The sequence below is a fragment of the Hyperolius riggenbachi genome, chromosome 4 (assembly GCF_040937935.1).
Source record: "Hyperolius riggenbachi isolate aHypRig1 chromosome 4, aHypRig1.pri, whole genome shotgun sequence".
NCBI lineage: Eukaryota > Metazoa > Chordata > Amphibia > Anura > Hyperoliidae > Hyperolius > Hyperolius riggenbachi.
Window position 1 is genome coordinate 378251705 of NC_090649.1, and position 13563 is coordinate 378265267.

Genomic DNA, 13563 nt, shown 5'->3' on the forward strand with positions numbered 1-13563 from the left:
GATCTGTCGTGACCTTTTTCAATAAATTTTCGTGTAAGGTAGTCACCTTGGTCCTTGTAGTCCTCAGTAATGGTAGTTTCTTCTCAGTCGGCAGAATAGACTGCGAGGGATCCATATAGGGTAATGGCAGCTCTCTTTGTGTAAGAAAGAATTGGCCGATGTTGGTTTAAAATGGGTTTGTGACTGTATGTTCCCATTTTTATGTGATAGTTTGAGATCTAGACACTCTCTTCTCGGCTGTCAGTCCCAGTGAATTGGAGCCCAAAGCTGTTTTGATTGCAATAGGTTTGGAAGTCAGAAAGTTTCTCCTTTGTCCCATCCCATACTAAGAAGATGTCATCGATGTATCGGAGGTACGGGTTTGTTAGCCCAGATGTAATCTTCCCAGTAAGCCATGTAGAGATTAGCAAAACTTGGGGCAAACCCCGCCCCCACAGCCGTGCCACTCTGTAGATAGAATTCTCCTGCGAATGTAAAATAGTTGTGGGAGAGCGAGAATTTTAGGAGATCCAGAATGAACTGTGTCTGTGCATGATGGAAGGTTCCGTCGGAAGTGAGAAAGAAGTTAACTGCTTCCAAACCTTTGGGGTGGGGTATACATGTATATAATGAACTCAATATGTAGCTGTCTTTCCACTCAAAGTCCTTGAGAATATCTAACACGAAACCGGAATCCCTAGTGCAAGCTTTCGTGTGGTTAACCATTGGCTGTAAAAAAATAGTCCAAGTATTCAGAAAGAGGTGCTAGTATCCCATCCATTCCTGCCACAATAGGCTTTCCTGGTGGTTTGGTCTGGCATTTATGGATCTTGGGGCTGTGATAAAAATAGGATATAAGGGGATGTTCCTTTATCACGAACTTTACTTCCTCCTTCGTGATGATTTCTTATGGTCTGGCTTTATGCACTAATACCTTTAACTCAGTTCGAAACTGAGAGGTAGGATCTCCGGCTAGTTTCTGATAGGTGGTAGAGTCATGTAAAAGTCTATATCCTTCGTATAGGTAGCTGGCTCAATCTAGGATGACGATGCCACCCCATTTGTCTGTTTGTCTTATAATACAATAACAATAGCATTTTTATAACGGCTATTGCAGCTATGGACAGAGGGTAACCCTGAATGAACATGTATGAACATGTATGCCTCTGAGGAAGCAGCTTTAGCCCGTGAAACAAGTGTAAGGCAATTATTTCGTGAATTGGATTTCTGAAATCGTGTCTACACTTTATGTCCGCTACTTAGAAGATTTGTGATTTAAGAATAAAAGTACAATTGTTCCTATAATAACCCAGTGTTTTCTTATCTTAGACATTGGCATATATCAGAAGCTTACTATATTAGAACTGTTCTTTCCTGACAAACCCCCAGCAACAGAAACACTGTACCTTGTATGTGCTGGCACACCCAGAGGCATGTCATTGTTCACACAAAATGCCTCTGGGTCCTATTAGGATTACAATATGCCACTACTTCGCTTTCATTTGTTGTGCTGGAGCACTATATGTATCTCTTATTTCACCCAAATAGTGCTGAGGGTAAAGCCACACTCCAGCAGAATGACAGGCTCCCAGCATGATACAGACAGGAAATGACCACACAAGGTATAAAAAAAACATAACCCCTTTTATAACCATGACCTTCCTAAGGCCACACATACAATAACATTTTAGGAAAAGACTGTAGTCCAGTACACAAAGGTTTTAGGCTTCTTTTACACTACAAATTGCGATTCCGATTTTCACTGGATGCCACCAACACACGGAAATCGCAAAAAAAAAAAATGCAGCATGCAGGATTTTTTTTTTTTAATCGCATCAAAAATAGGAACTGCGTGTAGTGTAAAAGAGCCCTCATCCTGACACAAAGGTTTTGTATTGGAGATGTAAAATGACTGTTCTGCTATTTTAATTTGATCCCCCCCCCCCCCCCCCCCCCAAAAAAAAAGTTTTCTTTCCTCAACTGTTTAGTTGAAGAATGATAAATTAAGAACTTTAAAAGACTGTAGCCTTGTCTTACTTGTGAAGACCTTTAGATTCAAGTAAGACAGGGCTACAGTCTTGTGAAATTGTTTGAAAATAGCAGAAAAAGTAATTTTACACTTTTAATACTAAAAACACTGACCATGCTACTCATAACTGTTTAAGGGCTCGTTCACACTGCAGGCATTTTCGGCATTTTTTTCACCCGCATGTGCTTTTTAAAAAAACACCCCCCGAAAGCTTGTGCAATGAATGTCTATGAGAAGGTTCATATCAGCGTGGGTCGTGTGCTGGGTGGACAGCAAAGCGGCGCCTGGACCATTTTCGGGTAGATTCCGCCTCAATGGAAGGTATAGGAGAAACGCAAAATCGCATTTTTAAGAATAAATACATTGCTTTTATTATTTTCCGGTTCAAAGAGTTCACTTCCTGACTAACGTCAGGAAGTGAAAAAAAAACTTAACCACTTGGCAAAATCGCTTAGAAAAGTGTTTTTACTAAACAAAAAAAAAAACTAAACACACAGGTAATCGCCGGGAAGCGGAAAAAAAAAAAGACAAAAACACACAAGACGCGTCCAAAGCGGACGGCCATGCGAACGGAACGCAATGTGAACGAGGCCTAAAAGGAACCTGAAGCGAGAAGTATATGCAGGCTGCCATATTTATTTCCTCTTAACCAATACTAGTTGCCTGGCAGCCCTGCTAGTCTATTAGGCTGCAGTAGTGTCTGGATCACAACAGAAACAAGCATGCAGCTAATCTTGTCAGACCTGACAAAAAATGTCAGGAACATCTGACCTGCTGCATGCTTGTTCAGGGTGTGTGGCTAAAAGTATTAGAGGCAAAGGATCAGCAGGATAGCCAGGCAACTGGTATTGCTTAACCACTTGAGGACCTAGGGCTTTCTACCCCTTAAGGACCGGCCACTTTTTTTCCATTCAGACCACTGCAGCTTTCACGGTTTATTGCTCGCTCATACAACCTACCACCTAAATGAATTTTGGCTCCTTTTCTTGTTACTAATAAAGCTTTCTTTTGGTGCTATTTGATTGCTCCTGCGATTTTTACTTTTTATTATATTCATCAAAAAAGACATGAATTTTGGAAAAAAAATGATTTTTTTTAACTTTCTGTGCTGACAGTTTTCAAATAAAGTAAAATTTCTGTATACATGCAGCGCGAAAAATGTGGACAAACATGTTTTGGATAAAAAAAAAAACCATTCAGTGTATATTTATTGGTTTGGGTAAAAGTTATAGCGTTTACAAACTATGGTGCAAAAAGTGAATTTTCCCATTTTCAAGCATCTCTGACTTTTCTGACCACCTGTCATGTTTCATGAGGGGCTAGAATTCCAGGATAGTATAAATACCCCCCAAATGACCCCATTTTGGAAAGAAGACATCCCAAAGTATTCACTGAGAGGCATAATGAGTTCATAGAAGATATTATTTTTTGTCACAAGTAAGCGGAAAATGACACTTTGTGACCAAAAAAAAAAAAAAAAGTTTCCATTTCTTCTAACTTGCGACAAAAAAAAATGAAATCTGTCACGGACTCACCATGCCCCTCTCTGAATACCTTAAAGGGTCTACTTTCCAAAATGGGTCATTTGTGGGGTGTGTTTACTGTCCCGACATTTTGGGGGGTGCTAAATTGTAAGCACCCCTGTAAAGCCTAAAGGTGCTCATTGAACTTTGGACCCCTTAGCGCAGTTAGGCTGCAAAAAAGTGCCACACATGTGGTATTGCCATACTCAGGAGAAGTAGTATAATGTGTTTTGGGGTGTATTTTTACACATACCCATGCTGGGTGGAAGAAATATCTCTGTAAATGACAATTTTTTATTTTTTTTTACACACAATTGTCCATTTACAGAGATCTTTCTCCCACTCAGCATGGGTATGTGTAAAAATACACCCCAAAACACATTATACTACTTCTCCTGAGTACGGCGATGCCACATGTGTGGCACTTTTTTGCACCCTAACTGCACTAAAGGGCCCAAAGTCCAATGAGTACCTTTAGGATTTCACAGGTCATTTTGAGAAATTTCGTTTCAAGACTACTCCTCACGGTTTAGGGCCCCTAAAATGCCAGGGCAGTATAGGAACCCCACAAATGACCCCATTTTAGAAAGAAGACACCCCAAGGTATTCCGTTAGGAGTATGGCGAGTTCATAGAAGATTTTATTTTTTGTCACAAGTTAGCGGAAAATGACACTTTGTGAAAAAACACAATTAAAATCAATTTCCGCTAACTTGTGACAAAAAATAAAATCTTCTATGAACTCGCTATACTACTAACGGAATACCTTGGGGTGTCTTCTTTCTAAAATGGGGTCATTTGTGGGGTTCCTATACTGCCCTGGCATTTTAGGGGTCCTAAACCGTGAGGAGTAGTCTTGAAACGAAATTTCTCAAAATGACCTGTGAAATCCTAAAGGTACTCATTGGACTTTGGACCCTTTAGCGCAGTTAGGGTGCAAAAAAGTGCCACACATGTGGTATCGCCGTACTCGGGAGAAGTAGTACAATGTGTTTTGGGGTGTATTTTTACACATACCCATGCTGGGTGGGAGAAATACCTCTGTAAATGGACAATTGTGTGTAAAAAAATCAAAAGATTGTCATTTACAGAGGTATTTCTCCCACCCAGCATGGGTATGTGTAAAAATACACCCCAAAACACATTATACTACTTCTCCCGAGTACGGCGATACCACATGTGTGGCACTTTTTTGCACCCTAACTGCACTAAGGGGCCCAAAGTCCAATGAGTACCTTTAGGATTTCACAGGTCATTTTTGTTTCAAGACTACTCCTCACGGTTTAGGGCCCCTAAAATGCCAGGGCAGTATAGGAACCCCACTAATGACCCCATTTTAGAAAGAAGACACCCCAAGGTATTCCATTAGGAGTATGGTGAGTTCATAGAAGTTTTTATCTTTTTGTCACAAGTTAGCGGAAATTGATTTTAATTGTTTTTTTCACAAAGTGTCATTTTCCGCTAACTTGTGACAAAAAATAAAATCTTCTATGAACTCACCATACTCCGTACGGAATACCTTTGGGTGTCTTCTTTCTAGAATGGGGTCATTTGTGGGGTTCCTATACTGCCCTGGCATTTTAGGGGCCCTAAATCGTGAGGAGTAGTCTTAAACCAAATGTCGCAAAATGACCTGTGAAATCCTAAAGGTACTCATTGGACTTTGGGCCCCTTAGCGTACTTAGGGTGTAAAAAAGTGCCACACATGTGGTACCGCCGTACTCAGGAGAAGTAGTATAATGCGTTTTGGGGTGTATTTTTACACATACCCATGCTAAGTGGGAGAAATATCTCTGTAAATGACAATTGTTTGATTTTTTTACACACAATTGTCCATTTACATAGAAATGTCTCCCACCCAGCATGGGTATGTGTAAAAATACACCCCAAAACACATTATACTACTTTTCCTGAGTACGGCGGTACCACATGTGTGACACTTTTTTGCAGCCTAGGTGCGCTAAGGGGCCCAACGTCCTATTCACAGGTCATTTTGAGGCATTTGTTTTCTAGACTACTCCTCGCGGTTTAGGGCCAGGGCAGTATAGGAACCCCACAAGTGACCCCATTTTAGAAAGAAGACACCCCAAGGTATTCTGTTAGGTGTATGGCGAGTTCATAGAAGATTTTATTTTTTGTCACAAGTTAGTGAAAAATGACACTTTGTGAAAAAAAACCAATAAAAATCAATTTCCGCTAACTTTTGACAAAAAATAAAATCTTCTATGAACTCGTCATACACCTAACAGAATACCTTGGGGTGTCTTTTTTTCTAAAATGGGGTCACTTGTGGGGTTCCTATACCGCCCTGGCATTTTACGGGCCCAAAACCGTGAGTAGTCTGGAAACCAAATGTCTCAAAATGACTGTTCAGGGGTATAAGCATCTGCAAATTTTGATGACAGGTGGTCTATGAGGGGGCGAATTTTGTGGAACCGGTCATAAGCAGGGTGGCCTTTTAGATGACAGGTTGTATTGGGCCTGATCTGATGGATAGGAGTGCTAGGGGGGTGACAGGAGGTGATTGATGGGTGTCTCAGGGGGTGGTTAGAGGGGAAAATAGATACAATCAATGCACTGGGGAGGTGATCGGAAGGGGGTCTGAGGGTTTGGCCGAGTGATCAGGAGCCCACACGGGGCAAATTAGGGCCTGATCTGATGGGTAGGTGTGCTAGGGGGTGACAGGAGGTGATTGATGGGTGTCTCAAGGTGTGATTAGAGGGGGGAATAGATGCAAGCAATGCACTGGCGAGGTGATCAGGGCTGGGGTCTGAGGGCATTCTGAGGGTGTGGGCGGGTGATTGAGTGCCCTAGGGGCAGATAGGGGTCTAATCTGATAGGTAGCAGTGACAGGGGGTGATTGATGGGTAATTAGTGGGTGTTTAGGGTAGAGAACAGATGTAAACACTGCACTTGGGAGGTGATCGGACGTCGGATCTGCGGGCGATCTATTGGTGTGGGTGGGTGATCAGATTGCCCGCAAGGGGCAGGTTAGGGGCTGATTGATGGGTGGCAGTGACAGCGGGTGATTGATGGGTGGCAGTGACAGGGGGTGATTGATGGGTGGCAGTGACGGGGTGATTGATGGGTGATTGATAGGTGATTGACAGGTAATCAGTGGGTTATTACAGGGGAGAACGGATGTAAATATTGCACTGGCGAATTGATAAGGGGGGGTCTGAAGGCAATCTGAGCGTGTAGGCGGGTGATTGGGTGCCCGCAAGGGGCAGATTAGGGTCTGATCTGATGGGTAACAGTGACAGGTGGTGATAGGGGGTGATTGATGGGTAATTAGTGGGTGTTTAGAGAAGATAACAGATGTAAACAATACATTTGGGAGGTAATCTGACGGCGGGTTTGCGGGCGATCTAATGGTGTGGGTGGGTGATCAGATTGCCCGCAAGGGGCAGGTTAGGGGCTGATTGATGGGTGGCAGTGACAGGGGGTGACAGGGGGTGATTGATGGGTGATAGGTGATTGGCAGGTGATTGACAGGTGATCAGTGGGTTATTACAGGGAAGAACAGATGTAATTAATGCACTGGTGAATTGATAAGGGGAAGGTCAGAGGGCAATCTGAGCGTGTGGGCGGGTGATTGGGTGCCCGCAAGGGGCAGATTAGGGTCTGATCTGATAGGTAAAAGTGACAGGTGGTGATAGGGGGTGATTGATGGGTGATTGATGGGTAATTAGTGGGTGTTTAGAGGAGAGAATAGATGTAAACAATGGATTTGGGAGGTGATCTGATGTCGGATCTGCGGGCGATCTATTGGTGTGGGGGGGTGATCAGATTGCCCGCAAGGGGCAGGTTAGGGGCTGATTGATGGGTGGCAGTGACAGGGGGTGATTGGCGGGTGATTGACGGGTGATTGACAGGTGATTGAAAGGTGATCAGGGGGGATAGATGCATACAGTACATGGGGGGGGGGGGGTCCTGAGGGGGGGTCTGGGGAGAATCTGAAGGGTGGGGGGGTGATCAGGAGGGAGCAGGGGGGGGGGGGGAATAAAAAAAAATAGCGTTGACAGATAGTGACAGGGAGTGATTGATGGGTGATTAGGGGGGTGATTGGGTGCAAACAGGGGTCTGGGGGGTGGGCAGGGGGGGGTCTGATGGGTGCTGTGGGCGATCTGGGGCAGGGGGGGGGGGGAAATCAGTGTGCTTGGTGCAGACTAGGGTGGCTGCAGCCTGCCCTGGTGGTCCCTCGGACACTGGGACCACCAGGGCAGGAGGCAGCCTGTATAATACACTTTGTAAACATTACAAAGTGTATTATACAACTTTGTATGCGGCGATCGTCGGGTTAACATCCCGCCGGCGCTTCCGTATGGCCGGCGGGATGTTGCGGCGGGTGAGCGGCGCCAGGCGGAGGCGGAGGATCGCGTCACGGATGACGCGATCGCTCCGCCCATGCCCCTACAAGGACCGCCGCCATTTGTCTATACGGCGGTCCTTGCGGCGTCCACTTCCCGGCCGCCTCTGTGCGTTAGGCGGTCGGGAAGTGGTTAAAAGGAAATAAGTATGGCAGCTTCCATATCCCTCTCACTTCAGATTTCCTTTAAGAACAGGTGATCAATGTTATTTAAGGCTATAGGGCTGTAGAACAGCTTGCAACTGATTCCTAGTGAGGGCGTACGAGAGGAATCGGAGACTTGGGCGCAGGATACAGCCGGTATATGGCTGATCCTGCTGCTGCACAAGTCCCGGCCGTGTTAAAACACTATTTCCCCTCCAGGCCGCAATGAATGGTGGGAAATGAAAAAATTCGGCTTCCAACAATTGCTGGAGGCCGAATTATAGTGTTTTATAAGTAACTTCAGCCCCGTCTTCTGGCGGCGCCAAAGTTACTCCCTGTGCGCCCAAGTCTCCTGCGCTGGATTCACTGTGTTCGCAGTGAGGTACTGAACTTCAGTTAGCCACTAGCCCTTTATTTCAGACAGGGGGAGCTATTTCAGCCAGTGGAGAAGAGGTTTCCAAAAGCAAATATTAGAAGCCTTTATGTAAATAGGACATTGCTTCTTTTTGTGATTTGCAGCAGAGAGCAGATGAAGCAAGTTAAAAAGAGGCAACATATTGCTACTCCAGAATCTTTCTCCTGTGTACATCTCCTCACTAGTTTCCAGATACCAACCCAACTGCAATGGCAGATCTGCACATGAGCTTCTATTGTCCTCTAGAATCACCTCCTCGCATTCACGTATTCAAGATTTCGCACAAGCTTCATCCCTCCTCTGGAATCCATTGCCACAACACATCTGTCACTCCTCCATGAATATTGTATACTACCCCCCTCCCCCCCCCCCCCCCCCATTACTTTAGATTGTAAGCTTGCAAGGGCAGGGCTCTCTCCCCCTTTTGTGTTTTGGATTTTACACATGTATTCATATTAATTCTGTCACTGTTATTACCGATTCTGTACTTTGTACTGATTCTGTACTTTTTACCAACTCTGTATTTTGTATATTGGTGTATATCATTGTATTTTTTTTGTACCCCATGTTTGTTTCTTACTTTGTACAGTGCCACAGAATATGTTAATGCTTTATAAATCAATAATACTACTTTATAAAACAGAATTCTAAAGTAATCAGCACATTTAATTACTAGCTGGTGGTGCATGCTATGCGGGGCAAGAGAGCATTGTGCCATCTCTCTGAAGATTGCAAGCGCCAGCCCACTGCACACGCCATCCAATCAGCATCGCAACCAATTGTGGTGGCCAATCACAGGCAGGTGATGAGGGAGCATGTCCAGGGAGTACGGACACACACAGCGACCAGCTTGGAAATAACTATTTTAGATGGAAGAAATTAAGTTTATAGCATCGTGAACGAAGAGATATGGCGCACAGAGGTTACCAGAGGTGATCGTACCTTATTCGGTGACAAAAATGTAGAAATATGCTCCTGGGGGAAATAAAAAAGAAGTCCCATTAGGACCATTACAAGAATACAAATAATGCACAAATTCAAAAAAAAAAATTAGAAAAAAAATAGTAAAATATAAACAAAACTGAGGGGTGATAGGTGGAAGATAATTTATAAAGGATCAAAGAACAATTATTCTTGTTTTCCTTCATATTTATACAGCTACAACAATAAAAAAAAAAAAAAAGGATGACTTATTGCTGCTCTCCTATTTTCATTATTTTATTGCTGGAGTCAGTGGTCTGAAAAAAGCTCAATTCTCTATAAATCATGTGTGGGTAGGATGGCACAGCAGTTGAGAACAGTAAAGAAACAGCACGCAGGATTTCTCGAGTGTTTAACTTTCTTACGTACTGGTTTGTGTCAGCTTTATTACTGTGGCCCACAAAAGTGGCAACAACCTTATAAGCACACACCAAGTTCTGTCACTGGTTAGGAGGATGTTGCAATGTCAGCACTTTACTGTCCTCAATCTGTGCCATTACCTTCAATTTAAACTTTCTAGCACATAATATCCTCCACAACCTGTGCTGTACCTGAAGGACACAGAGATAGAGAGAAATTATATATATATATATCATACCTTATGTAGTAGTTGAACATCGCAAGCAACGCTGTACAGCACAGGAAAAGGTAAGTACAGTCTAAAGTCTCCAGGTTTAGCAAGGAGCTTCTAAAAATGGAAAGATGTAAGATGTTTAAGATGTTCATAAATGTTTATGATTAATGTATTTATATAACATCTTTCAACGTGCTTAAAGGAGAAACTGCAGTGAAAATAATTTAATGAAATATTGTAATTTTTACAATTATGTATAAATGATTTAGTCAGTAATTGCCCATTGCAAAAACTTTCCTCTCCCAGATTTACATTCTGAAATGTATCACAGGATGACATTTTTACTGCTGGCAAGTGATATCTGTGGAAGGAGATGCTGCTTTTTTGGCAGTTGGAAACAGATGTTATTTTCCACAATGCAACAAGGCTCCCACAGTGTGATGTTAGTACCTAGGTGCTGACATCACACTGTGGGAGGGGTTTCACTACAATAGCCACACAGAGCCCTTTCATGATCTGTCTGAGAAAAGGTAAAGATTTCTCATGGGAAAGGAAGTATCAGCTACTGACTGGGATGAAGTTCAATCCTTGGTTACAGTTCCTCTGTAGATCTAGTCTCGTCACTAACTATCCTTCAAAAGGGCTCACAATCTAACCCTGCCACAGTCGTATGTCCATTATAGTCTGGGGCCAAAATGGCTATTTGTTAAGACAGGATACACACACACACAAAAACAAGATATAGTGACATTTGTGGTTGCAGAATTAGTTGGTTTATCCATGTGATGTTTTTCTATCTGGGAAGCACCAGAACTAATTGTTAAAACGAATGTAAATGTAAAGGTTTGCTCAAAACAGCTTAGCAAGGGGTGCTTGCAAGGCACCAATGAGGCACAACATGCTTCCTATGAGATTTGTGTCTGGCCAAGAGATTTAGGGCAAACATAGCAAAGATCGAGCGTGGATAATACTATTTCCACCTAAATCCCTTCCTGCTATGTCCAGTAGAAAGAGAAGGCAGTCAAGAAACCCCATCCCCAAATAAGACACTGCCAGCGATCTTTACAGACTAAAAAGGTACGCCACCGGGCCAAACCTCCTCACAACACAGCCACTAGGCTTCTGAATTTCCAGGCCCCAGCTTAGACACGTCTGCTGCCCTTGCCTGGAACCAACAAGAGTGTTCAAGGTGGAACTAGCTACAGTTGTCAACATTATGTCCCAGATCAATGACATTGTTAAAGGGAACCAGAGACGAAGCACCCTCATGTATTTTACCATATATATCAGTGGGAACATTAGAGAAAACACCTACCTTGCTTTCTGTTTCATTCTGCACTGCAAATCTTGCTTCTAATCAGCCCTGATAAAATCCCCGACTGAGCATTCAGTCTGGCTTTGCTCAGGAATATTTATAGCTCAGTCTGTGTTCTCTCATGTCTTTTCAAGTCCAAGCCTGCCCCCTTGTGGCTCTGCTCAGGAATTATAGCTGAGTCATTACAGCAAAGCCAGACTGAATGCTCAGTCGGGGATTTTATCAGGTCTGATAAGAAACAAGCTGTGTAGTGCAGAATGAAACAGAGAGCAGGGTAGGTGTTTTCTCTAATGTTCCCACTGATCTATATGGTAAAATACATGAGGGTGCTTTGTCTCTGGTTCACTTTAAACAAAGAAAAAACAAGCATGCATATTTATGCAAATAGTGTTGCTATAAAAAAAAAATATATATGGGGGGCAAGGTCATAGACCTGATACAATAGCTAAACACAACTAAAAGAAAAAGGCAACCCCACTATCTAAAAGTTGTTTGAATAATAGAGCAATTGATAGGACCAAAAGGCACAAATGAGGCATCGTTACATATGCACTTTATTGCTGGTTGTCATGCACATTATTGTTCTTCATATTGAAGTTACACAGGGCACTTGAACCTTATTCTTAATAGCTTTTTTTGCGAGGGTTTAACAGCAAGGCCTACATTCCCGGTTTGCAGTCTCTCTCTTGATCTATGCGTGGTCCAGTGTTAACTTTATTAAAAATTATTTTTGTATACTACTATATACTAAAGGTGCGTACACACATGCGACTATAGTCGTTTGAAACGATCGTTCCCCGATCATTTCAAACGACGATCGTTTAAAAAAAAAAGCAGCCAACGACCATTAAAGAGACTCTGTAACATTAAAAAGATCCCCTGGGGGGTACTCACCTCGGGTGGGGGAAGCCTCCGGATCCTAATGAGGCTTCCCACGCCGTCCTCTGTCCCACGGGGGTCTCGCTGCAGCCCTCCGAACAGCCGGCGACTGTGCCGACTGTCAGTTCAATATTTACCTTTGCTGGCTCCAGCGGGGGCGCTGTGGCGACTTTCGGCACGGAAATAGACGGAAATACCCGATCTCCGTCGGGTCCGCTCTACTGCGCAGGCGCCAGAAACTTGCGCCTGCGCAGTAGAGCAGACCCGACGGCGATCGGGTATTTCCGCCTACTTCGGAGCCGTCAGCCGTCAGAGCGCCTGTGCAGGAGCCAGGAAGGTAAATATTACGTCACCGCTGCACGGAGGGCTGCAGCGAGACCCCTGACGGATGGAGGACGGCGTGGGAAGCCTCATTAGGATCAGGAGGCTTCCCCCACCCAAGGTGAGTACCCCCCAGGGGCCGTTTTGTCGTTACAGTTCCTCTTTAAGTCTAACAACGGACGAGCTAGCTCGTTAAAAACAAACGATCTAGCTTGGCGGATGTTTTCCAACGACGATCGTTTGCAAAAGTAGTACATCGTTGGAAAACGGTCGTTTGTACTAGGCTTGACATGTGCATTTCGCTATTTCTCCATGGAACTTTTCATTTTTATGCACAAGCGCAATAGTTGCTTTACGTGATGTAACGTTCGTTCTAACGATCAGATCGTTACATACCTTTAAAAGCTAACTTTACTTAGGTTGTTCGTCAATTAAAAGTTTGTTCGTCGTTCACAACGAACGATCGTTGTTGTATCTGTGTACGTAGCTTAACACTGCCGACTTTAACCACGATACGTCGGGAGAAGACTGCATAATTGATCTATATCCATTTACTTGCATTGCTGTACATTCATTGATTGCGGTGCTCCTACAATATTTATTACATATTGGGGGCCTTTATAGACTTGGTTGCGGCTTGCTTTGTTTTAATTGTTTTTAGATTTTTTATAGTTGGCTTAAATAAAGATACTTTCTCATTACCTCATTTGTGCTTTTTGGGCCCATTGATGGCTCTCTTATTCAAACAACTTTTAGATAGTGGAGTTGCCTTTTTCTTTTGGTTGTGTTTAGATCCATGACATCGGACAGAGAGTAAAGGAGCTTGAGACTCGGACAGAAAACATGGTGGACACAGGAATGACCACCGGCAGGATTATGAAACTAGACTGGCAGCAGCGGAGGTTAACCTCAAGGACAGTTAAATCTTAGAATCAGGGGCCTATCCGAGTCTTTAAAGGGAACCTAAACTGAGAAGGGTATAGATTTTTCCTGTTAAAATAATACCAGTTGCCTGACTCTCCTGCTGATCCCGTG

General features: G+C 43.6%; 1 protein-coding gene across 2 annotated transcripts in view; it reads right to left on the bottom strand.

The window, feature by feature from the left end:
• The window catches only part of TFB2M (transcription factor B2, mitochondrial), a 55624-nt gene that overhangs the window by 5879 nt on the left and 36182 nt on the right, over positions 1-13563 (bottom strand). For both annotated transcript variants that reach the window (XM_068232088.1, XM_068232087.1), the window contains 2 exons: positions 10038-10127; positions 9401-9433 (listed from right to left, as the gene is read on the bottom strand). In XM_068232088.1, coding sequence (XP_068088189.1) covers positions 9401-9433; positions 10038-10127 — 123 coding nt within the window. The remainder of the gene's footprint in view (positions 1-9400; positions 9434-10037; positions 10128-13563) is intronic.